The 25,375-nt window shown below is 37.5% G+C and overlaps 2 protein-coding genes across 3 annotated transcripts in view; one reads left to right on the top strand and one right to left on the bottom strand.

Annotated features, from left to right (window-relative positions):
- The window catches only part of LOC133519622 (elongation of very long chain fatty acids protein 7-like), a 57,072-nt gene extending 51,515 nt beyond the window's left edge, over positions 1-5,557 (top strand). For both annotated transcript variants that reach the window (XM_061853653.1, XM_061853654.1), the window contains exons 4-7: positions 207-287; positions 878-1,029; positions 1,704-1,851; positions 2,931-5,557. In XM_061853653.1, coding sequence (XP_061709637.1) covers positions 207-287; positions 878-1,029; positions 1,704-1,851; positions 2,931-3,191 — 642 coding nt within the window. In that variant the 3' untranslated portion in view covers positions 3,192-5,557. The remainder of the gene's footprint in view (positions 1-206; positions 288-877; positions 1,030-1,703; positions 1,852-2,930) is intronic.
- A 3,458-nt stretch (positions 5,558-9,015) lies between these two features.
- LOC133519621 (elongation of very long chain fatty acids protein 7-like) lies at positions 9,016-17,823 on the bottom strand. The gene is made up of 4 exons (XM_061853652.1): positions 17,626-17,823; positions 13,072-13,146; positions 10,284-10,583; positions 9,016-9,667 (listed from the first exon to the last, which is right to left on the bottom strand). The coding sequence occupies exons 1-4, from the start codon at positions 17,788-17,790 to the stop codon at positions 9,503-9,505; spliced, it is 705 nt and encodes a 234-aa protein (XP_061709636.1). The 5' UTR covers positions 17,791-17,823; the 3' UTR covers positions 9,016-9,502.
- Between the last annotated feature and the right edge of the window lie 7,552 nt (positions 17,824-25,375).

The following is a 25,375-nucleotide window of genomic DNA, read 5'->3' as shown; positions in this document are numbered from 1 at the left end:
TGCCAAGCGAACCCCAGGCTCCCGTGAGCCGTGGAAAAATGCCGGGACAACGCGAAGAAGATGATGATGATTCGGAATACTTATCCTCTTTTAACAGGCGCCAGCTAGGAGTAGGCCGCGCTCATTGAAAACTGCGTGTTGTAAATTTTATTTATGTAATTATAATACCAAAATATTAAAAGTTAATATATTACTTTTCTTTTCAGGGTCTAGATGCGGGCTGGCTCCGAACATACAGTTGGAAATGCCAACCCGTCGACTTCTCAGATAGCCCGGAAGCGATGCGAGTAAGTTCCTTTATACACACACACACGAACACGCACACGCACACGCACGCACACGCACGCACACACACACATACACGAATAATTAAATAAAAATATATATTTATTGCACCTACAATAATACATTTTACAGACACAGATAGATAGTGTACTTTCAACTAATTTTTGAAGATAGGAAGACATTTATCTAGTCTTATTTCTACTGAAACAGCATTTCCACAACCGAACAGCCTGGAAGGTAAAATAGTTCATATTAGAAGTAGATAAAGAAGGACCAAGAATATCAGTCTGAGAAAATGATAGAAGAGAGACACTTGACACGCTCTTTGACATACGGAGAAGTTAGAGCCACGAGCGAAAAACACTAAATTGTCGTGTAACCACATAAGAAATAGCAGTCAAATTTTAATCAATAGTATTAGAAAATAAAAGCGACTCTGTTCCACTTAATAATTATTTTCAGTACAGGTCATTTATTACTATTATTAGAGCAGGTTATTTATACTGGTATTAGAGCCTTGGAACGCTAGAGGATTCTGGATACTTGACAAATGTTTTTCTTTGTGTATCAATCAATCCTTTTCCAATTCCAGGTGGCCCGAGGAGTCTACGTGTACTTCCTAGCGAAGATGTCCGAGCTCCTGGACACGGTGTTCTTCGTGCTCCGCAAGAAGGACCGCCAGATCACCTTCCTCCACATGTACCATCACACCGTCATGCCCATGATATCCTGGGGAGCGACTAAGTAAGATATGCATGTTGTACTTCCTTGCGAAGATATTGTCGGAGCCCCTGGACATGGTATTCTTTGTGCTCCGCAAGAAGGACCGTCAGATCACACCGTCATGCCCATGATATTCTAGGGACCGAATAAGATTACGATTACGAAAAAAAAAAACTTTAGGAGAGCACGTCACTCACGTTCAGTCACTCACGTTTAGTAGCTACCGGTCACTCACATTCACTTATGTTCGGTTACTCACAGTTGGTCACTAGGTCCCTACCGCTTTGTTACAGGTCAACTCACGTATGGTCACTCACGTTTTTTTCGAGCGGAGCTGCCAAGATGTCTACAAATATCTGAACAAAGCAAAATAGATACGAAGTGGCATGTTCAATTATTTTTAACCACGTCAACGCTGTTTTTTTTAATAATAAAGTGCCTGTTAAAACGGAATAGCATGAAGTAATTTAGTCGAGTACTTTAAACCTTTCATGATATGGTGAAGTCGGGTTGTTTTAGGTACATTATTCATTAGACATTACGAGTACATTGTCCACTCGAAAGAGTCCTTGTATAATTTTTTAGGGTTCCGTAGTCAACTAGGAACTTATTTCATACCCTTATTATAAATATATTTGCGTCTTAGAGATGTTTTATATGTAATAGTTGTAATAAAATTATCTTTATACTTCCAGATACTACCCCGGCGGGCACGGCACGCTCATCGGCGTGATCAACTCGTTCGTGCACATCATCATGTACTCCTACTACATGCTCGCAGCCATGGGGCCCAAGTACCAGCGGCTGTGCTGGTGGAAGTCTTACATCACTACTTTACAAATGGTGGGTAATAGTCGGTATTGACATGAAGCATTATTTTTCAAACTATAGCAACAAATTTACAACAGGTCACTCACTCCTAGTCACTCACACCAGTCACTTGTCTCGCTCACTCACAGTCGGGCATTCACATCCGGAGTGACCAAGGCCACAAAGTGGCCACATATATCTGAACCAAGCCTATAAAAATAAAATATTAAAATATCAAGCGACATGTTTAGTTTAGACACTTTATACTAACTTCATCGTAATAATAAACAGAGAATATTCTTGAAAACCAGCAAAATTTTAGCCCTTCGCTAAGGAACCGAATGCCGCTGGAGGACACTTCCTTTACAAACGATTTTCGGTTAGTTTATTACGATTAGAAAAAAAATACAAAAGTTTAAATTTAAATGCATTTTTGACGGTGCAGTTAGCTCGTGTTCTTCTCTCACTCTCACTGAGCGCAAGCGTGTAATGAAAGTGCGTGTCCGGGAGCGCGGATATCATGCTTTTTAATTTGTTTTTTTTTTTTTTTTTTTTTTTCCCTAAGCATACTATTGCTCATTTTTAGAAATAATTCTCATAAGTTTAGCTTTCTGTAAAATTTATTATAATTTTTTAAAAGTGCATTTTAGACCTATGTTCGTGATTGTTTCTCTATTGAGCGATTCCTTTCGGTGAAGACCCCCGATAAAGGCCTCAAGATTGCTAAGTAAATTTATGGCAACTGTATTGTCCAGAAAACCGGGCAAGTGCGAGTCGTACTCGCGCACGAAGGCCATTATTTATAAAAACGGCAAAAAAAATATGTTTGTTGTATGGGAGCCGGAGCCCCACTTAAATATTTATTTTATTCTGTTTTTAGTATTTGTTGTTATAGCGGCAACAGAAATACATCATCTGTGAAAATTTCAACTGTCTAGCTATCACGGTTCATGAGATACAGCCTGGTGACAGACGGACGGGCGGACGGACGGACGGACAGCGAAGTCTCAGTAATAGGGTCCCGTTTGTCCCTTTGGGTACGGAACCCTAAAAAGCGCTACAACGTTTTTTTTTTAATTCGTTGTCTGAACAAAATTATCATTTTTCAACAGGTCCAGTTCTGCATAGCATTCCTCCACTCATCCCAGCTGCTCTTCTACGACTGCGGCTACCCTCGCTGGTCCGTCGTCTTCACTCTTCCCAATTCTATTTTCTTCTACTATCTCTTCTGGGACTTCTACGACAAAGCCTATAAGAAACCTGACCCCAATGGTGCTAAATCTAATGGGCGCGTCAAAGAAAATGGCGTTAAAAGTCATAAACAAATTGAAAGCAATGGGATTAACAGGAGTAATAATAAGAAAGTGAAGTGAATTGTATACTGTTTATTGCGTATAAAAGAGCTAAGGCAGTTTAAACCTTGACTCTTGTCTTATTTAGAAAAAAAAATGCAAAAGGAAAGGTCATAAATTGTTGTTTCTGACCTAAATTGCATGCTCCTATGCAGCAATTGAATGGTAACAAATTCGTTTGCCTTGTTTTTAAATGTACCATTTAATGTTGTACCTAGATTATTTTGGGTCGATTACAAAAAAATGTTTTAAAGATAAATTATTAAATTTTTGAGGCAAGATTAGTTTAAAGACGATTATACCAATTGCGCAAATTAGTAGCTTTACTTAATAAGTCACCATTTGTTTATTGCTTAAGACAACTAATGAAAATCATGAAAAAAAAAAATACTAATACACGCCATGTAGATTTGTAAATATTATGTTATTCAACTGTTTACATAATAAAGCACAATTCTTGTTTACATTGTACATAAAGGCATTTTAAGTAGGTATAAATTAGAATGTTTTAAATATAAACGCATGCTCAATGTACTTATTTAAAATGTAATATTAATTGTATAATTGTTTATTATTTTCACTGTGTAAAACACGGCCTTAAGGGGTCCACTGATTACGGATTACCAGTTCGCCGGACGATATCTGCCTGTCAGTTATTGACAGGCCGATATCGTCCGGCGAACTGGTAATCAGTGGGTGCCTTTAGTGTCATGCATGATTGGAAATTGGATAGATTTTTGCGTTTGAAGCCAAGACCTAATTCGAGCCCAAAGTGACGTAGGCGCAGGTAGGCTTTCTGTGCGCTGTACGCGAACCGCGGCTGTAGCACGGCCGGATTTTTATCACTTGTCACTATACCTGTCACCTTCTAACAAGTATGTGAGAAAGTGACAGGCATAGTGACAGGCGATAAAAATGGAACCATGCTGCCACCGCTAGAGGCCAAAGCTTACTGACTTGCGGTGTCAAAATATGACGTCACCTTATATATTTTGTCGCTATACAAGGGATAATTGCGACCATAAATCTGGCCATATACGTTACTGTTTAAAATATTATCTGTAGAACTCTCCGTGATTCTGATACACAGTGGGCTGGTAAAACCCGACAGATTTTAAAGATACATTTTTGTCCGCATTTAGAGACTAAAATGTCATACAAAATTTCCTGAATTCAGTCTTGTTTTAGAGAAAATGGCAACTATTGTGAAAATTTGTTTCTTCTTCAATTTGTAATAATTAAGTGAAAAACGCATTTTTGCCTGCGACGCGGCCACTCTGTGACTTGGTTGAAACATACCTACTGACAGAGAATTGATTGTTATAGAGAGGTAAGGTCTAAGATAGGTCTAAGAAAAAAAACATTCTACTGACAATCAAAACAGATGGCGCTGTACTGCACCATATATTTTGTCACTGAATTATCAAACGTCAACTTTTGACAATTAGAGTTACCGCAAAATGTATGGAGCTGTACAGCGCGGATGGCGCTGTACAGCTCGCAAATGCAGCTTGCAAATACGTTTACCTGTCAAATTCCAAGCACGAAATTATCTTAGATTTATCGCATCTTACTCAATTAATGTATCTTTGCTACTTACGGACTTTGCTACTTTTTTTTCGGCAAATACCATTTTTTCCGAAATTTAGCAAAACTCATAAGACCTTTTTTGCTATGACGTCAGGAATGCGTGGTTAAAATCTGTCGGGTTTTACCAGCCCACGGTGTATATGACTAACCTGCAACTACTAGAATACCTATTAGAACACAAATACACAGCATCCTTCTATAATTACCTAAGTGTAAGATAATAATAAGGAATTGTAGATAGATTTTTAAATATACTAATGTATACAAATTCTTCCAAAGCGGGATACAGGACTCTCTGCCTATAGGAATAAGGTGTTCTTTAGAAAAGTGCTACTATTCAGAAATTATATAATTGTGAACCAATGTCACTTTTATGGCTGGTCTTAGTTTTATCTTTTTTCTGATCGTGTAGTGTAGTGTATACACTACGTTAAGATTTCACCGACTTGGCAAGTGAAAAAATGTGCGGATTCTATGAAATTGAAATTTGTTTAATCTTTATAACATGGCGCAGCCATATTTTATCCCTGAAAAGTCAGTGCAAATTTAAAAACTCACTATAACTAGAAGAGTGAATATCTTGGTCTCCATTTGACGCTATACGTAGCTCCCGTTCCATGGAAATGTATATCTGTATTGTCAAAGTGACACAGCATATGCGTATAGAATTAATGGGGTTGGCTTGTCGTTGAAGATGGGGAAGACTTCTCGAGAATATTTTTGTTACGTATAGCTTATTACGCAGTGAACTATCGTGGAAGTCTCTGCAGCTAATGAAAAATTAATCTTGAAACACTTTTAACCATGTTTTAATCAACACCCGGCAATCCATCGTGGCTTTTAGTAAAGTCCAGCTATCTCTTTACTAAAAGCAACTACCGAACAACGTCATGCTCTACTAGCACATTTAAAAGTTACTACTGAATAACGATGCTTAACATTGGCAAAATCGTCATAGATTTGATGGAGGCCATATTATAAAACAATAAGAAGAACTGTCAAAGGTTGCATAGATGGCCATCATACCTTTCCCCTGTTTCTAGTTTTATTCTATGAGACTTGGCTTAATAGCATCCAGGACATAAAATTAAAAACGAAAAAAAAAAATCTAGGGATTAACAGGACAAGCTATGCTAGCGCCATCTATAAAATACATCGACCGGCCAACCCCGTCTAAAAGCACCCAAAGCAGATACTTTGGTCAACATTCTTTTTGTTGTCTTATTTCTGACCACTCTGTCACACTTGTATAAATAAAAAAGTCTAGTGCGATGTCTTTCTCATATAAAATGTATGTCTTCATCTATGTAATCTACAGCTATTTAGATTATATTTTACATGAGAAAAATTAAAAACAAAATTTCATATCATACAAAAAGCTCCACTCCGTCACATTTTTTGGAGACAAAAAACAAGCCAACGAAAAGAATTTTGACCCACTCAAGTATGGTGCCAGAACCGTAAAAGGAGATGAATAAAATAGGCCCATGAAAATTAGATATAACTCTTATGCTGTCTCCCTAAACAGCCTAAAGCCATCATTATTTAAATAACTTTTAAATTAGTTCTTATTTTATTTTGCGAAGACAAACGTCAATTAGATATTAAAACGCTGCGAATCAAATTTAATCATATAAATTGTTTTTTATTTATTTATTTGATTTAATTATACTTAATGGATTGTACACAAATGTTTTACCTATGTACGAATGTTTTAAAGCGATGTTCGGTATTAAAATGTTACGAGAAGATTATTTGTTTTTTTTTTGTTAATTATATTTTTTGCCCTACTTAAACTACTTATAGCTAGAAAGACCGCTCATTTCATTACTAATATTAGACAATTGCGATGCAATTTTAAGAAATTGCCCTTCGTGGATTTTATTAAATTGCCGCATTATGTTAATAATGTATAATATAAACCAGCGGCCGTATCATGGTTCCATTTTTATCACTTGTCACTATGCCCGTCACTTTGACACAGGCATGGTGACTAATGATAAAGAGCCAACCATCTTAGCCCTACAGGACCCTATTTTATTAACGCGCTTTTATTAGGTCGACCTGTATGTAACTAACTATGTATTGGAGTCTAAGGTACCTAACTAATTTAACCATCCTCCAAGGACCATAGCGTGATGAAAATTGGCTACTGTATGTAGTTCTGATGACAATACAATAATATGGTACTGTCGAACTGATCTGATGATCGAACCGGAAGATATGAACTGGAATTTCATGATGGAACATCGTATCATAGCTGTGTTTGGATTTGTTAGAAAAGTCTTGTAATGAACTTTGACCACGATTAGGTTTCGAGGTCTGATGATGAAGCCGGAAGATAGGCACAGGCATTGCATGATAGAATATCGTATCATAGTCGTGTTTGCACTTGTGAGAAAGGTCACGTAATAGACTTTGAACACGATCAGGTTTCAAGGGTATAACAAACTCAATATATAATATGTATTGACTTGGAAGTTTTTCAGTTATCTCAAATATATCCTGATCAAAAGTGCTTGCCCGCGAAATGCATATGCCCAAACGCACCGCTTAATTTAATGACTTTGACGAAGGGAAAGCGTGTTTTCTAGTGTTTTTTAAACTATTAATTTATTTAAAATCCGTTTTCTGAACCTACTGGTGACCTAGTAGCACCTTAACCCTTGTCCAGGCATAGTACGATTTATCGACCATATACGTGCCATTAGAATTTCAACTTTAGCATTCCGATTTAAGGTTCAAATTAGATTACACTTTCAAGAAATGTTACTTGTCTTCAAATAAATCATCAAAGCTGGATTTATTGGAATATATTTGGATTTTTTGGGAAAACCTTGTAGACTGGTGCGGCCTGGAAAAGCGTTAAAGCAGCAAAACGCGTTACTGGCCTAAATTAGCTATGAATTGTTTGCCTTTATTTGCCATTTTGACTTATATATTTGAGGACTTAGGGATAAACCTAAATCAGGCCCGGGAAAGTTTTATGAATAAGGGGGTAAAACATTATCAGTAAATAAAAAGCTTTCATTAATATTTTAACGTGTACCTATATATTTCATTACGTTTGTCAATAAAACTTAACTATAAGTAAGTGTTCATGCCATCAGGCGTTGTAATTTTATGGCATCTTTATTTTACATTTGAAAATGAACATGAAATAAAATTATGTCTACACATCATATCTCCACACTAAATTATGTCTAATTGGGTCAAACATTTTTTCGTTGTCTTGTTTCTGACCACTCTGTCACAAATTAAAAACTTAATTTCATTTCATACAAAAATCTCCACTCCGTCACATTTTTTGAGGACAAAAAACCAGACAACGAAAATAATTTTGACCCCTATACCCTACGTACTGGGTTAGGCAAACCCCGTCATCAATTCAAGTTGCAATTCATTGAAAATCAGGGTTGGAAAAGCTATCTACCGTACGTAGGGAACTCTAACTTCGCGCTGGTCCTCAACTATGCTAAAATAAAATATTAAAAGAATATTTTTACCAAGAAATATGTAGCCATTGATTCCACAATAAAACAAGCTAAGTAAAAATAGTAAACAATACCAATTCTAAAATAACCTATCTTCGCTACCTACCGTATTATTATTTATCAAGATTATACTAAAACTAATTACAATTTACGTTGCACTCTGGTGCAACAAGAGTTCAAAGTTAGTTTTTGCTGTGAGTCTTGATTTAGAGTTCTGAGGAGTTATGATCCCTTCACACGATAAGAAGAATAGATCTAAATTGTATATGTTGAATACGCCCATGATACAATTTATAGCGGAATTATGAATATTATGATGTAATGCTAGTTAAGGTGAAGTTATGTACTAAAAGAGATCTTTTTCTTTTTTTCAATGAGTTGCAACATGGATAACGGGGTTTGGTTATTGGAATACTTATACGTCGTGAGCTCATCGGGTACTTTTACTTCAAGAAAATACAATAGCGACACCGACAAAAATTCCAAAGTGACATCTTTGAGGGTAATTTCAAGATTCGTACCTAAACCCAAGATGAGACGACGAGCAAACCGTTTTTGTTTACCCCAATTTATACTCAAAAGATTGTAATAAAGTTATTTGTGCAACAAGAGTGCAAAGTTAGTTTTTGCTGTGAGTCTTGGTTTAGAGTTTCGAGGAAGAAAAACAAATATTTTGAATATTGAGCGTACTTTGGTCTCGTGTGGCAAACACAACTTTTCAACTCAGCACTGAGAATATTATTAGAGGGCAAATTCAATACGAACGGAAAGTTCCCCTAAATACGTTTATTTACAAATTATGCAAAAAAACAGTCACAAACCCAATTCCATTTCCTCTTCTACTCTTCATTTCACTGCAGTCCCATTTCCTTTCCAGTTCCCGTTCCCATTCCTGATTCAACATCCGTTCCAGTTCTATTCTGGTTATTATTTCTGTTTCCGCTCCCAGATCCCAATGCGACTGAGACTGACCATGACTAAAGGTAACGTTAAGATGTCGACTGCAGCTGCATTACTGTTCTGGTGACGTTGTTGAGACTGCTATTGCAGCTTGGACTGCGACCATGGTTTTGACTTTAATATCGACGTTGACTTCGAATACGACCAACTTCACTCCAAAGGCATTGTGATTTCGAGATCACTGAGTGAGCAAAATCTAATTTTGCTCACTCTTTTAAGCAGAAGTACCCTTGTTCGTTCCCCTGCTGAGGTGAAAATATGAAAATAAAATTTATTCACATAACTAAGTTACGCCTTCTTCTTCTTTAAATATGCTTTTATGTAGAAATGACTAAAAAGCAGTAAGAAGAACACTGTATTGCAGAGTATGAGGATATTGAAAGACTTCTGCGGGGGACACTCTGAAACCATGACTGCTGTAGTGTACTGGATTAACACTGACACGAACTGTGCCTGAAAAAGGGAATACACTTGATTTTAAATAATATTTTAAGTCGAAGATAGCTCAAGATTTTTCGCTCAATAACGAGGAGGTTCGACGCTAGTAATCTTCGACTTATGATACGTGATTTAATTTATTATATTCGCAATTGTCAGCTTTTGCGAATAACTGGCAGGCCGATATCGTCCAGAGAACTGGTAATCAGTGGCCCTTTCAAGTATTCGTTGCTATACTATAGCCGTAAGTATTTTTTATCCTCCGACGCAAAAAAGGGGTGTTTAGTTTATACTTTGAAACCAATGCCTGTCTGTTCTCAAGCGGATGGACCGATTTCAATCGGGTTTTTTTACATGAAAGCGAGTTTCCTTGCGTTGGTTCTTAGCTATGTTTGATAGAAATCGATCAGTTCGAAGAGTATCAGCTCTTTTCCAAAATGGTGTAAGGCATTTTTGGCATGAATTAGATTTTTTTGCATATAAGTTTTTTTAATTAATCAATTAGTACACGACTAGATTCTTGGATTTGATATGATCTGCCTGTACGTATTAATTTTCCATTTAGTGAAAAGTAGCTATTAATGCAATGTCATGAGAAAATAAAACAATAACTATCTGTTTAAATACATACCATCTGAAACTTAGTCAAGTACTTCTTCCACGTCAAATACTTCGTCACATTCGGCCCAAGACCAGCCAAGCCATAATACGTGTACATGACCACGTGCACCATCGAATTCATAAAACCGGCGAAGATCAGAGCGTACGTCGGCCAATACTTGACGATCGCCCACGTCGCTAGCACCATGATCGTGTGGTGGTACATGTGGAGAAATGTCACTTGGCGGTCCTTTTTGCGGAGTACGATGAATACTGTGTCTGCTAGTTCGGTTATTTTGGCGACGAAGTATACCCAAATGCTGGTGATTACCTGGAAGAAATAAATAAATAAATATTATAGGGACATTTTTACACAAATTGACTAAGTCCCACGGTAAGCCAAGAAGGCTTGTGTTGTGGGTACTCAGGCAACGATATATAATATAGAAATACTTAAATACATAGAAAATATCCAAGACTGAGGAACAAATATCTGTGCTCATCACACAAATTAACCTTACCGGGAATTGAACCCAGGACCATTGGCGTGATCCCGCTAGGCCAGACCGGTCATCACACATCAATAATTTACCTGCAGAAGTTAAATATGTCAGCAAGTTATCACTCGCGTGACGTGTACGCGGCACGCGGCTATCATGACTGCTATTAATGCACTCTTGCTTGGAAATGAAGTCATTGGAGACCTAGCCCCCAAAACATGTCGCACGGGTTGGTTACTTAAATAACTTAAATCGTAAAATTTGCAAGACCAGCATAGATATAGTAAGCATAGAGTGCTCACTTCATACATCAGTTTTCTTATCAAAACGCTTATTAGTTTTGTAGTCGACATCTAGCGTCAAGTAGCGTACTTATCAGTATAGTTGGGCCGTTCTCGAGAACGATCTCCGTTTACTATGGGGAATGTTTTCGCGCGAGAACATTCTCCATACAAAACGTAGAACGTTCTCGAGAACGGCACAACTATACTTATCAGTACTGCTACTTGACGATAGATGTCGCGACGAACGAAAAGTCGAATACTCAACAATTTTCAGCAACAATTTTACCCGAGCCAGTTTTTTTTTTAAACATTGTGGTACCATTTTTTTGGCAGATTTAATGCTCAGTACAAAATCAATTTGGTTTTTACGTACGAAGTATCATTTCATATAGTTATAATCGCCAAAAAATATCTGAAAAGGTTAATTAATTAAAATAAATGAGTCATACGTGACTTGATACAATTTTAATTATTAGTCTAGAAAAGTCGAATTTAAATAGTTGCAAATGTATGTGAACTAGTTGTTCAAGTATATTAAAATATCATTCGTAATTTTAAGCTTAGCGCCACCATATTTATAATAATATATAAATGTGAAAGTTTTGATGTATTGGTAGGTACTCAATCTTATTGAGATTATTATTGGTTAAATAAACTAGGTATGAACTGAATCGAATGATCGGAAACAACTAGTAGGTACAGTTGACATAAGATATATCTGTGCGGCCAAATATCTGAGCATGCCTCTATTATTAAAGCCGTTGCACTCTAACGGCTTTAATAATAGAGGCATGCTCAGATATTTGGCCGCACAGATATATCTTATGTCAACTGTACCTACTAGTTGTTTCCGATCATTCGATTCAGTTCATACCTAGTTTATTTAACCAATAATAATCTCAATAAGATTGAGTACCTACCAATACATCAAAACTTTCACATTTATATATTATTATAAATATGGTGGCGCTAAGCTTAAAATTACGAATGATATTTTAATATACTTGAACAACTAGTTCACATACATTTGCAACTATTTAAATTCGACTTTTCTAGACTAATAATTAAAATTGTATCAAGTCACGTATGACTCATTTATTTTAATTAATTAACCTTTTCTCCGCCACGTAAATGAAGTAATAAAGTGAATCAACGCCACGTCAAAAATTGCACGTAAACAAACCTGATCAAAACCTCAACTTGATAATGAAGTCGTGGCTTTTGGGGCACGAAATGTACTGTCTATATCAAGTCAATGGCGGCGAAAAGGTTAAATCTAACGTAGATATTTAATGAACGGTCATTCAAATTATTATTTTAAAATTATGTTCAGTAATCCAGCGTCTTGGCAGGGGCGAAACTGATCCTTTCGGGCATTCTCGGCTCGTTCTCGGCCGTTCAGCTCAGCATTGCTATGCTACGAGCAATTATTAGAGTTCGCACATCTTGACGTCCCCTTGCGTGCACAATCACAGATAAGATAAATAACTTGAATTTAGACAACCCTAAATAGCCGAAAGATATAGTGCCATACATTAGAAAGAGACAGCATAATTTGTCCTTAAATCGCTGTCAAACTTCGGTTTTGTAGGAAGTTTCTTTTCTGTACGGTAGTAGGTAGGTACCTACTATTATTTATTCTGTGGTCATGGATGTGTGGTTGGTGTGGTGGTGTGGTCCGTTGCAGTAGCGTGCTTCTGGTTTTATTTGGCATTTCCAAAATTACCCCGCTTTCGAAGTTATCGCAATGAACCTTAGTAGGTACGTATTTATATACTAACTACTACAATATATAAAAAAAAAACGGACAAGTGCGAGTCGGACTCGCCCACCGAGGTTTCCGTACTTTTTAGTATTTGTTGTTATAGCGGCAACAGAAATTCATCATATGTGAAAATTTCAACTGTCTAGCTACCACGGTCCATAAGATACAGCCTGGTGACAGACGGACAGACAGACGGACGGACAGCGGAGTCTTAGTAATAGGGTCTCGTTGTACCCATTGGGTACGGAACCCTAAAAATGCTTTGCTTACCTCTTTACGAGAAAAGTCGTTTGTCATGAGACATTTCTTCGGAGTAACGCCGTATTCAAAAATATTCCTGGAAAACTAAAACAAAATTAGAATTTAATATCATACAAATACGATTAAGCAGCATTCGAACTTTAATGTCTACTTAATTTGATATTAGCACATCTCGCGCGAATTATAAGTGCTGATGCTATAATTTACGCACGAAATTAGGCAGAAGTTTATTTTTTTCCATTTTTCTGCCCCACAACTGTGATGCCATTGTGTGTGCCATGGGCGGATCAGGAATTACGAACTCGTGTTAATAATGATCTCGCCTTCGGCTTCGGGCTTCAATTCACACTCGTTCGTCAATTCTAGTTTACCGCCCTTAATACACAATGTAGGTACTAATACATGAGCAAAATACACTGTGTGAGGATACCACAAAAAAGATACATACATACATACATACGAGTATAGTACACAACACAACCGATGTTTGATAACGGCATGACACAAATCATGTTAATTATGTTCCTTTTTAACCGCCTTAAAAAAAAGGATGTATGTATGTATGTTTGTCCGCGATTACCTCGCGTATGGCCGATCCGATTTTGATTCGGTTTTCAGAAAATTGTTTCTTACATTCTGGAGAAGATTTTGGAATACGTGCATTGTTTGAAAATTCTTCACCAATTTCAAAAACTAAGTAAATACCCGGATGGTTATTAATTTTCTTATTATTAGGTTTTAATTAATTTTTGGCAGAAATTTGCTTCAAGGGATAGGAAAAGGGAGGGACTGGAAAAGGATAGGGGTGAGGTATATGTATATAAAAAATAAATATATATATATATTTTTTGTTTTGTATTTTTTAATTTTAAATTTAATTTTTAGTATATATTTCACCACACCGTCTCGAGTAGGCTTTCTTTTTTTAACTGATAAGATTTTTTACAATTGCGGCAACAATGCAGTCGGCAGTAATAATTAATACTGCAGCAGTAATTGCTGGTGCAGTCTCAATCCGAACGGTACCTTTATTGAGTTTACTGTGGGACTAGGTTCATTTGTGCACTATTGTTTTATATTTAACTAACAATATATCTTATCACGTTGCAATAAGGATCACAATTGGTTAGTTAATTCATATTTACTGTCAATTATTGACATATATTATATCTAAGGACGGGCCTTATAGGCACTAAGAATGGTGCTAGTTCAGTGGTATCACTCACGAGTTCGAGCCAATCGTGCAGTCTAACGCAACTAATAGTTGCGTCCAATCGCGCGCGTGATGCGAACTCATAAACCAATCGCGTTGTGGCGTTAGACTGCACACGATTGGCTCGAATTCGTGTGCGTGACACCGCTGTACTGGCCATTCTTATTGCCTGTAAGGCCCATCCTTAGATATATGTCAATGCTGTCAATCCATGACGATATTATAACAGTATTACATTTTGCAATAATCAATCAATTGCTAATGATAGTTAAACAAGTTGGACAACCTAATCAATTATGTGTGGCCAATTGCAATGGCAGATCCAATTCTCAAACAGGATATTAGATCACTATACACCTTATAAAACAAAGTCCCACATCATGTCTGTCTGTAAGTATGTATCTATGCATGTTTTGCGATAAACTCAAAAACTACTGAACGGATTTTCATGCGGTTTTCATCTATCAATTGAGTGTTACTTGAGGAAGGTTTAGGTGTATAATATGTATGTTTCAGAAAATGTATTGGATATGCATTTCTATGCATTATAAATAATAATAATTCAGCCTATATGTATACGTCCCGATGCTGGGCACAGCGCGAGAGGGTTTGAGCCATAGTCCACACGTTGGCCCAAGGCGGGTTGGGGACTTCACATACACCTTTGAATTTCCTCGCGGATGTATGTAGGCTTTCTCACGATTATAATGTATGTAGTTTTAAGTTATTATGAAAATAGGTGGAGGGTAGTTCATTCATCAATCTTGTCTAATTAAATGGTTTTTAGTACAGACGTGTTTCGCTGTTATTCCTGAAATTCTGAATCTTACAGGGGTTCCAGCATCCTAGATACGGACTTTACAACGATGTTTTCCTTCACCGAAAAGCTAGTGGTAAATAGGTATTTAAACGATATAAGTTCTGAAAACCCAAATCAAATAAAGAAATCGGCCTTTCGATATACGGACGGATTCAAACTTTAAGATACGTCAAAATTTTAGAAACGTCACCTTTGACACTGTCATATCAATACATATCGTATGTTTAGCAAATGTTTGACGTATCTTAAGGTTCGAATCGGACCGTTAAGGGTTCTGTTTAACTTTATTGGTATGAACCCTTAAAAAATACTCAAATAAAGGCCCTTACCAGGATTTGAACCCGGGACCACCGGCTTCATTGGCAGGGTCACCTACTTACAACCAAGGCCAAACAGGTCGTCAACTAAACATTACTACATTTAACAACGTGCATATATTGCTGTCTCGATCACACACCAAATGCGTCCAAGAGGTCTCATTGTGGACGATCGACGGGTTAAAGATCAATGACTTGTTTTTAGGGTTCCGTACCAAAAAGGTGCAAAAGGAACCCTTATGATGCGGCTCTGTCCGTCCGTCTGTCTGTCTAACACATCGCTAAATATCTTAAGAACCACTAAAGCTATCGATTTGAAATAGTTATGAACAATGCTAACCTAAACACGTTTGCCGAAGAAAAATTATGATTTTTGTAATAGTACCTACATCACGACACAAGTGCGAAAAATAGGAAATTCGAAACGAGTGGCGATAAATTAAAACACGACCGAAGGGAGAGTTTTAAATCGACACGAGTTGCGAATTGCCTATTCGCACATGTATCGTACAACGTTTTACAGTATGGCCCTTTAAATGTTCGACACAGTAACGTAATATGCTAATTTTCGCACTAGTGCGGTAAAGTAGCACCATATGATATGTACTGTAAACAATATTAATATTACTATAAACTTTACAGGAAAAATATAATCAGTCCAGACCTTTACAACTTTTTTTTACACATCCTATTGGCCGATTTTTATTTCAAATAAAAGATTAATTTATGAAATCGGTTCACATGATACAGAATTAACCTCGAAAAACCAACATACGTGCATTACATCGAGCAAATTGGACAATTTTTCGACAGATGGCGCTGTACACAATTATACTTAGTAAAGGTACTTCTGATCAAAAGTCTTTCGCCTTTATAGTTACACGAGATACTTCAAAGTTTACACGGAACCCTCGGTGTGGGAATAAAACGAACTCGCACTTGGCCGGTTTTTTACTCTTCGTTAGACAATGGTTTCGATGACGTATCGGTTTCTCATTGTTTGATTTAGGTTGAATGTAACAAGTTTTAATTTACAATAGTGTACCTCCCGCTGCCACAATAGTACTGCGTACAGAATTCTCACTGACATACAAAATATGTTTGACAGTAGAAAGTCGCGGGACTCGCGGGTCATATTGTTCCGCCCTAAAGATGATTGACACTATAGATGCCACGAATATTCAGCAACTATTCGATTTTCGGTCTATTCGGCCATTTTGTCGAATAGCTGGTACACCCACTTATGGAAAAAACTGCAATAATAAAGTGTACCGAAAACCATATTATATTTTATTTTTAAAACGTATTATTGTAATTAATAACGATTATTTTTAGCATTTGTTGCTTGTTACCTTGTTGTGTTAAAGTTTTCTTTAAATATAAATAAATATTATATATAGGACATTATTACACAAATTGACTAAGTCCCACAGTAAGCTCAATAAGGCTTGTGTTGAGGGTTCTTAGACAACGATATATATAATATATAAATATTTATAAATACTTAAATACATAGAAAACACCCATGACTCAGGAACAAATATCCATGCTCATCACACAAATACATGCCCTTACCAGGATTTGAACCCGGGACCACCAGCTTCGTAGGCAGGGTCACTACCCACTAGGCCAAACCGGTCGTCAAACAATTCTTTGACAATACACATTCAAATTCTCTTTGGTCGTAGTAAGATTATACGGTTGTTGCTTTCTCATAAAAGGGTCTAAAACCAAGTAAGCTACCAGTGACAGAGTGTGGTGCTGGTGGTACCTACGTAAACGTTTTATACTGGCACTTTCACATTTTGTCACTTAAAGTAACTTTCTTACCATTTGTACTAAATACGCGAATATCGCCACTTGCACCGCATTGTACACTAGAAGAGTCGTAGTAAGCTTATACGGTTGTCGATCTCTTATAAAAGGGTTTATAGCCGAGTAAGCTTCCAGTGACAGAGTGTGGTAGTACCAACGCAAACGTTTTATACTGGCACTTTCACATTTTGTCACTTAAACTAGCTTTCTTACCATTTGTACTAAATATGCGGATGTCGCCACTTGCACCGCATTGTACACTAGCAGAGTCGTCGTAGTAAGCTTATACGGTTTCCGCTTTCTCATAAAAGGAAAACCAAGTAAGCTGTCTGTGACAGAGTGTGGTGGTTAATAGTGGCGGCACTTACACATTTTGTCACTTAAACTAGTTTTCTTACCATTTGTACTAAATATGCGGATATCGCCACTTGCACCGCATTGTACACTAGCAGAGTCGTAGTAAGCTTATACGGTGGTCGCTTTCTCATAAAAGCGGGCCCGACTCGCAGAACAAACGCCAGATAAGCTGTTAATATGACCAGCATTGACCCTGGACTTTCCATCAAGGGTAGCTGGTCGATTTCCGGGTCTGAAAACACGTATAAAAATATTATAAGACATTCTTACAAATATTGACTAAACAGTAAGCTCAAGAAGACTTGCGTTGTGGGAACTCAGACAACGATATATAAATATAATATACAAATACATAAATCGTAAGAAACACCCGAGACTCAGAAACAAATATCTGTGCTCATCACACAAACAAATGCCCTTACCGGGATTCGAACCCACGGCCATACCAGCCAGACCGGTCCTCAAACACATACCCACAAGTCACATAACAACAAGTAATTATAGTGTGGAAATTTTCATCCAAAGTTATCACATTCGCTACGCTCGTAGCCGATTTTTTCCCGCTTTGTAGAGGAAAGAGACTACGAACAGAGAACCCGCCGAGCGGTTGTGTTATACATTTTTATTGGTTTGGAGTGTATTAGGGCAACTTGCGCGTTTCAAGGTTAGCCAACTAATTTGCTTAGTTAATAATTTAAAGATATCTGTATATCTTTACCTATTACTATTACTACAATTGAACACAGGGAATAAATTACTTATCGGTAAAGGGACATTCTACAGATTTGTGCCTGCGTCTAAACTCCGTCAATCCATACTATAGTATATTGTGCAACGAGGGGTAAGTGAAATATTGTACTAGAGTCTATATATTCACTACAGCCGCAGGCTGGAGTGAATTAAAGACTCGAGTACCAATTAGAGGTTAAGAACCCCGGAGTTACACACAATGTTTTTCATCTCTTGCGAAAAAAAAACTAATTTTTAAGCGAAATTATTCGTAAATACGGTAACATTTCAAAGATTCGTCCGCCATGTTTTGACAGCTTAACGTTCAGCCACAATTGAAAATTATTTAAAAATACTTTAAACGGCCATTAAAAGTTTGAAGGAGTTAAGTACATGCCGATTTGCACGTCGGAGCGATGTGCAAATTGGATGCAGTATGCCATGCGCCTAAAAAAGCCCTACTATAGTTGCAGGCAGAACATTAAAAGAAGGATGTACATACTCGTAAAGTAGAGCATGGAGTACACTTACATGAACTTTTCTTTAAATCCCAATTCATGTTCCTGTTCGTTGTCAAGTTCGCCATGTTGTTCGATGTTTTGTGATCTGAAATAAAATAATGCCATCTTATATTTTTACCCAATTTCACTAGTTCATATACCTATTTGAAATCTAGTAGAAGCGAATAAAAAGAACTTGAATGTAATTTTGTTTCTTTTTACTAATAAAAGAATGTGTCCTTAAAGTAAAATGAGCTTATGAAGGTTTTAAGGCACTTTCCCTTCAGGGCCCATTATTTTTTATGTATGCCATATTTTTTATGTAAAAAGCACGTGTATACCATTTAAGAATCATATTTTTTTTTTAAAGTTAGCTACTGTTCGCCATACATATTTTTTGCACTACGATCAATCAAACTTGTTGAAATTTTTTAAGAAAAATTTAATTGAAAAAATTGGTCTGGCCACCATAAATAAGCACACTTCCCCAAAAACAGGACGAATTTCTGACCAGTGGTCGGTCGTTAAAATCAAAGAAAGTAACAATATTTTTTTTATCGCTTGTGGTGTTCAATAGAAAAGGTAAATTATGTAATCAAATATGACAGAATTTGTTAACATTTGATATATAACCTCGTGATGGCGTCTCTTGCTACCCAAGGAAAATGAAATCCTTGCATGTCTGGCCGCACAATATCGTTTTATGAGGGTTGTTTTCACTTTATCATTTATAGGCTTGAAGGATTTAACAACTGGAGACGCCTTGTCTGTAATGTTCTGTACAAAACAGTACCTCTAGTGTAAATTTATTCGATAGCGAAACGTGACGTACGCGTTTGCGTTAAGTCTCATGTCTCATTTTGTATGGGATTTTGAGTTTCCAAAACGTTCCGCTTGGTGCGCTGTTTCTAAATCCCATTCTAAATGAGACTTAACGCAAACGCGTACGTCAAGTTACGAAATCGAATTACACGAGCGGCACGTCAAACTATTTGTAGGAACGTAAAAATAGCCATGTCAGATAAACGTCTCTTAACGCTCTTAAAGGCGACTCCAGGCCGCGTAGCCAACGTTACAATAGATAACGCTCCGTAGCGTAGCGTAGTCATCTCTCTCTATCACTCTTCCATATTAGTGCGACTGTGACAGTTGCGTTTCGTTCGCCACGGAGCGTGAACGATAGGCACGTTGGCTACGCTGGCAGTTGTTAATTCTTCCAAGTTTATAGGTTTTATCTACGAGTAACACAAAGGAAAATTGACATTTTTTAATGATTAGGCGGGTCCACACAGAGCGAGCATACGCGCGAGGAAATTTCCTCGCGCACAATCCGGCCAGTGTAGAAGTGCCGCGGCCGGGGCGGCGCGCGCGTTTTCCTCGTCTGAGCACGCCGCCTCTGCCGAGGCACGTCTACTCTGGCCGGTCTGTATGGACCCGCCTATTTGTGCATAACCTATAGAGAAAAACCGGACCCACTTAAGGTAAATGACACTTGAAAAATATGAAATAGATTGTTGCGAAAGCTTTGTAACCATTTCCAAGGATTTGGACTCTCGAAAAATGAGCGCTCGTTCAGTTACCTTTGTTTGCGTCTTGGAATTCAACACCCGTTTCCGAGTGAAAGATGGTAAAGAAAGATAAAAAATAAATGAAATTAAAATCCTACACTCACCAGTTGCACAGGTCTTGGTTGTTGTTATATTTATAAATAAAATATTTTGTTAGAATGGCTTAATAATATATTTATTCAATTGATTTGTAAGTCCGTCAATCTGACATTTTCTTGCAATTTCAATTCAAACTTTTCTTCTTCTGTTTTTCATTCTATGCATTTGCGCATGTGCCAACTTTTCCCCGAAAGAGATGTATATATGGTAAAAATGGTATGAGTGAAGAAGATGACAAATATGTCAAAACGAAATAGTTTTGAAGATGCGTTCAGAAATCCGATATGGTATTAAAAACTAAACAAGTAGAAAAGGTCTTAAATCGACCGGGATATGAATCATAATACAGAAACAATGGTAAATATAAAATATTATACTACGAGTATTATTGACCTAAGTATCGTTACTTACGATTATTTGTGTATCGTATATGTATTTAAATTGGGCATTATAAAAATAAACTAACTTATCTATTAAATAAAACTAAATTAAAACTAAAAACTAATACTTGATAAAATTAAAATATGTCTAAATAATCATAATTACCTTTTTATTATTACACACTTTTTACTGATGTTGATACTTAGTTCACATACCTGAATCAAATATTGTATTCATCGTAATTTTTATCACTTACCGTAATCAAACAGATCCGAAAAGGTATGGAGTGTGGAATTAAGACGAGTGACATCTCTTATGGTAGAACTGTTGCAAAAGTGTCCAGCTGTTAGCTATAAATAATAGTTCCAAATCTCTCCAGAGTAGCGCTAGAGTAGCTAAGAACCTAATTTAAACCTTAATTAGCTTGCAAACAGGTGACCACAGCAGCTCACATTATATCACTATCTAGCGACCCACCCCAGCTTCACACGCGTTACACAAACAAATTATACACTTAAAAACCTTCCTCAAGAATCACTCTATTGATTGGTGCATCTTTGCACTGCAAACCGCATGAAAATCCGTTCAGTAGTTTTTGAATTCATCGCGAACATACATACGAGTACACAGAGACAGACGCGGCGGGGCACTTTGTTTTATAAGTGTAGTGATAATGAGCCAAGAGTCCGATCTAGTTAATTTTGCAGTGACAAAGTGTGTCATTGTCAATTAATGTCAAACTGCTGTGCAAAAGTGACGTTGGTAATGGTATTCCCATACTTTATCATGTCAAAGTCTATGCGGATTTTAAGACAACACACAAGATTTTAAATTTTTGGCTGGTTAAACACACAAAAACGGCTGAACGAGTTATGATTTAATTTGAAACAGTTGTTAGTTTAGTTATGGAGTTGAAAATTAGTAAAATCAAACAAAGGACCATTTCAAGTAATTTATTTTTTCAGGTTTGGTCCCATAGTAAAAGTTGTTCAGTATTACCTAAACGTTAACAGGGTTAAGTAATTTTGGGGCGGTCGTCCCCTTTCGTCTTAATTATCTTTTTTACTAATATTCAAATCCATAACTAAAAGAAGCGATGGGACGAGCCATTCTGTCAACTAGTACGGAAAAACCTTTTAGATACGTCAACTAGTTCGACAGACCGAGCTCGTCTTCTTGCGACTGCGGAGTGGGAGTCAATTAACCAACCACATCGCTGTCAATGCGGCGGATGGACATCCTTGGCCACCATGGCCTCTCGTGCGTCCGAACCGCTGGAAGAATCCCCCGCCACGCCAGTATCAATGATGTCATCTGGCGGGCCCTTGTTAGTGCCAGAGTGCTGGCAGTACTTGGACCCAGCGGTCTAGCCAGGGACGATGGCAAGCGACCCGACGGGATGACACTGGTGCCTTGGAGCATGGGCCGGCCGCTAGTTTGGGACGCTGCATGTGTTGATACCCTGGCACCATCCTATGTCCCGAGCATCAAAGTTACCGCTGGCGCTGCGGCATCCTCGGCCGAAAGCCTCAAGCGCCGCAATTATGTTAAGTATCACGGTTCATGAGATACAGACGGACAGACAGACAGACAGACGGACGGAAAACGGAGTCTTAGTAATAGGATCCCATTTTACTCTTTGGGTACGAAACCCTAAAACACGTCTTAGTATAAACTTCAAAAATATTTCTTGAGGGTACTTTCACTTAACAATTATCGTTATTTACGGAATAGCGAATTAACTATCTAAGGAAATTGTACAATGAATTCATTTAAAATCAACATTTTAATTGCTTAAAAAACAAGAATAATGAACTTAGAATGTGCCGTGCTCTAGAGCAGAAACGTATCATTTTCTACACTTTTCAGAACAACAACGACCCACTTTCAGAGCATAAGAAATGAAAAGGTACTTGCTGTTCGAAAACAGCATAGCTATCTAGGGTGTTCCCGGCCATGTGCTTGTGTTTCGAGTTTCAACCTGTTGACTCCTGCTTATTCGTAGGCAATATTAATAAGGGTTCCGTTTTTTGCCATTTGGCTACAGAACCCTAAAAATTAAGGTAGTACCTATGGAAAGGGTACAATTTAATTAAATCGTTAGGAATTTGCTGATTTAAAATACTGTGCTGTGACCAATGACTTCACTTCCATTTACTAAACTTTATATATTATGACGGTCAAATAAAATTGGTTGATGTAGAGAAACAAAACAAACAATCAAATTATAAGTGATTTATTATTTTTCCTTATAAATAATAAATAAAAAAATATAATATTTATGCTATTTAGACCGCTCTACTAGCCTAGTCACCAGTAGGGTCACTTGATCACTACCCGACCCTGCCTATGAAGCCGATGGTCCCGGGTCGATTCCCGACAAGGGCATTTATTTGTGTGATTTGTTGGGAATCGAACCCGGAACCGTCTGCTATAACAATATTTATTTCTGAGTCATGGATGTTTTCTATGTATATAAGTATGTATTTATCTATAAACGTATGTTTATCGTCGCCTAGTACCTTGTGCTCTTTATGTTAGAATATAACCTATCTATCCTCTTAAGTGATACCTCCTGAATGTGTCTGTGTATGTGTGTGCCTGAGTGGACGCTCGAAGCGGAGTGTTCAGCGGGGCGTGCAGCGTGGCGTCGGGCTCACAAGTGATTTGAGCAGCGTGCACTAAGGCCGCTCCTATACGTTTGCATTTGTTTCCGTTTACGTTCCTAATTTCCTATACGTTTTCATGCACGCTACACGCCCCGCCACGCTGCACGCCCAACTTGAGCGTCCACTCATTCCTTACACATCAAAGGCCCAAGGTCCTACCCATAGTACTTATTCAGCTCGATGAAATTTAAATCGAATTCAATTGGAACAGAGTTGTATTTGTTTTGTTTCGTTCATTTTTCAAACAAAACAAAATCAACTCTATTCCCTGCACTATAAGTATGAGTATGAGTATAGGTACAATTTTGGATTTATCATTTATATGGCTTTAGGAGGCTATAGTAATACACTAATTTCATGGCCCGTTTACATATTATTTATTCTTCTGAATTACTGGGCTGCTGTTTTCTGCAAATTTATTTCCATTATTACACTTCTTGAGATAACTCTGCCTATAAAAGTTTCCGAAGAGTACAGAAATTAGTACCACATTAAAAACGATATATATTGTATGTGCCATGGAAAATGGACACTCTGACACTAGATCTGCAGATATGGAGTAAATGAAAAAGTAGAAGAACTGTACCTGAAAAAGAAAAAGTGTGTTTAATCTAATAAATCCAATAAAATAATAATCCTAATCTGTTAAACCCATTCTGTTACGTGCAAGCTTAATGCGCACTGGGTTCAGCCGTACGGCACATTAAGCTCCGACTGAGATGTCGGTCTCGGTCTCGTCATTCTCGGCCAAAAATCAAGCTAAGATCTTGGTTCTCGGCCAAAATGGGCCAAGATTCTCGGTCACAGTCTCGATTAGGCAATGAGCAATGAGACAATTGGTGATTTTGAATTTACCGCGCACGAATGTCCGTTTTTAAACTGCTTTGGGTTGGGTGGCTTCGCTCGCGCCCGGTCGGTGTGACGTTGTTTGTGATTTTAATTGGTTTCATACCACATTTCAAGCCAATTATATTTTGAATATCTTTGTGGCTGGATCGACTCGCCCAGATGTGATTATGGTGCCGACGTCGTAGTACAGGAATGCCCATTGAGAGCCAGAGCCACTCAGAGCATGGCAGAAGCCCAGAAGACCTGTTTACCCTCTCTGCTGACGCAACTCAATGGCTAAGAGCCTTGGACATCAAATTGTGACATACCTGATTTATTTTTTGTGATTTTTTAAGCCATTAAAATTTCAACTTGTAGATATCTAATTTGGTAACCTAGGTCGAACGGATAAATGATTTGTAATTTGCATACAAAGTTTAGGGAATATTTAATATAAAATAATGACAAATTCATATCCGCAACGCACGCTTCGTCAGGCGGGTAACAAAACAATAAATCAGTAACAGGCGTCGTCAAAGATTCAAAGAATTTATTTGCATAAAACACAGTTATGCACACAAATAATAAAGCTATCCGGCTACGGCTAGTTTATAATCAGGGACACTTTTAAATTAGGAAATTATGAGATAATGACTTTATGACTCACCAACTGCAACGACGTAATATACTTCTTCCACGTCAAATATTTCGCCACACTAGGTCCCAAAGCGGCCAAACTATAATACCCATACATGACCACATGAACCGCCGAATTCACCAGACGAACCACACTGGTGACGTGGGAAGGGTGGTACTTGAAGAAGAAGTAACTGAGCACCATCGTCGTATGGTGGTAGACGTGGAGGAAGGAGACTTGATTGTTCTTCTTTCGGAGAACGAAGAAGACTGTGTCGAGAAGTTCGGAGACTTTGGCGAAGAAGTAGAGACGGTTTCCGAGGTAAACCTGGCATTAGATAAAAGAGAATATTAACCTGTTGTCTGTGCAGATGCGTCAGG

The sequence above is a fragment of the Cydia pomonella genome, chromosome 7, assembly GCF_033807575.1.
Source record: "Cydia pomonella isolate Wapato2018A chromosome 7, ilCydPomo1, whole genome shotgun sequence".
Classification (NCBI taxonomy): domain Eukaryota; kingdom Metazoa; phylum Arthropoda; class Insecta; order Lepidoptera; family Tortricidae; genus Cydia; species Cydia pomonella.
This window is presented reverse-complemented; position numbering and strand designations above follow the sequence as displayed.

Bases quoted from the DNA above. Each gene is read 5' to 3' on its own strand.
- LOC133519621 (XM_061853652.1), bottom strand. From the start codon at position 17,790: ATGGAAAGTCCAGGGTCAATGCTGGTCATATTAACAGCTTATCTGGCG. The intron at 13,147-17,625 runs GTAAGAAAACTA...ATTTTGTTTTAG, and splicing joins CCGCATATTTAGTACAAATG to TTTTCCAGGAATATTTTTGA. The intron at 9,668-10,283 runs GTATGTATTTAA...TCCCTTTTTCAG, and splicing joins ACTTGACTAAGTTTCAGATG to GCACAGTTCGTGTCAGTGTT.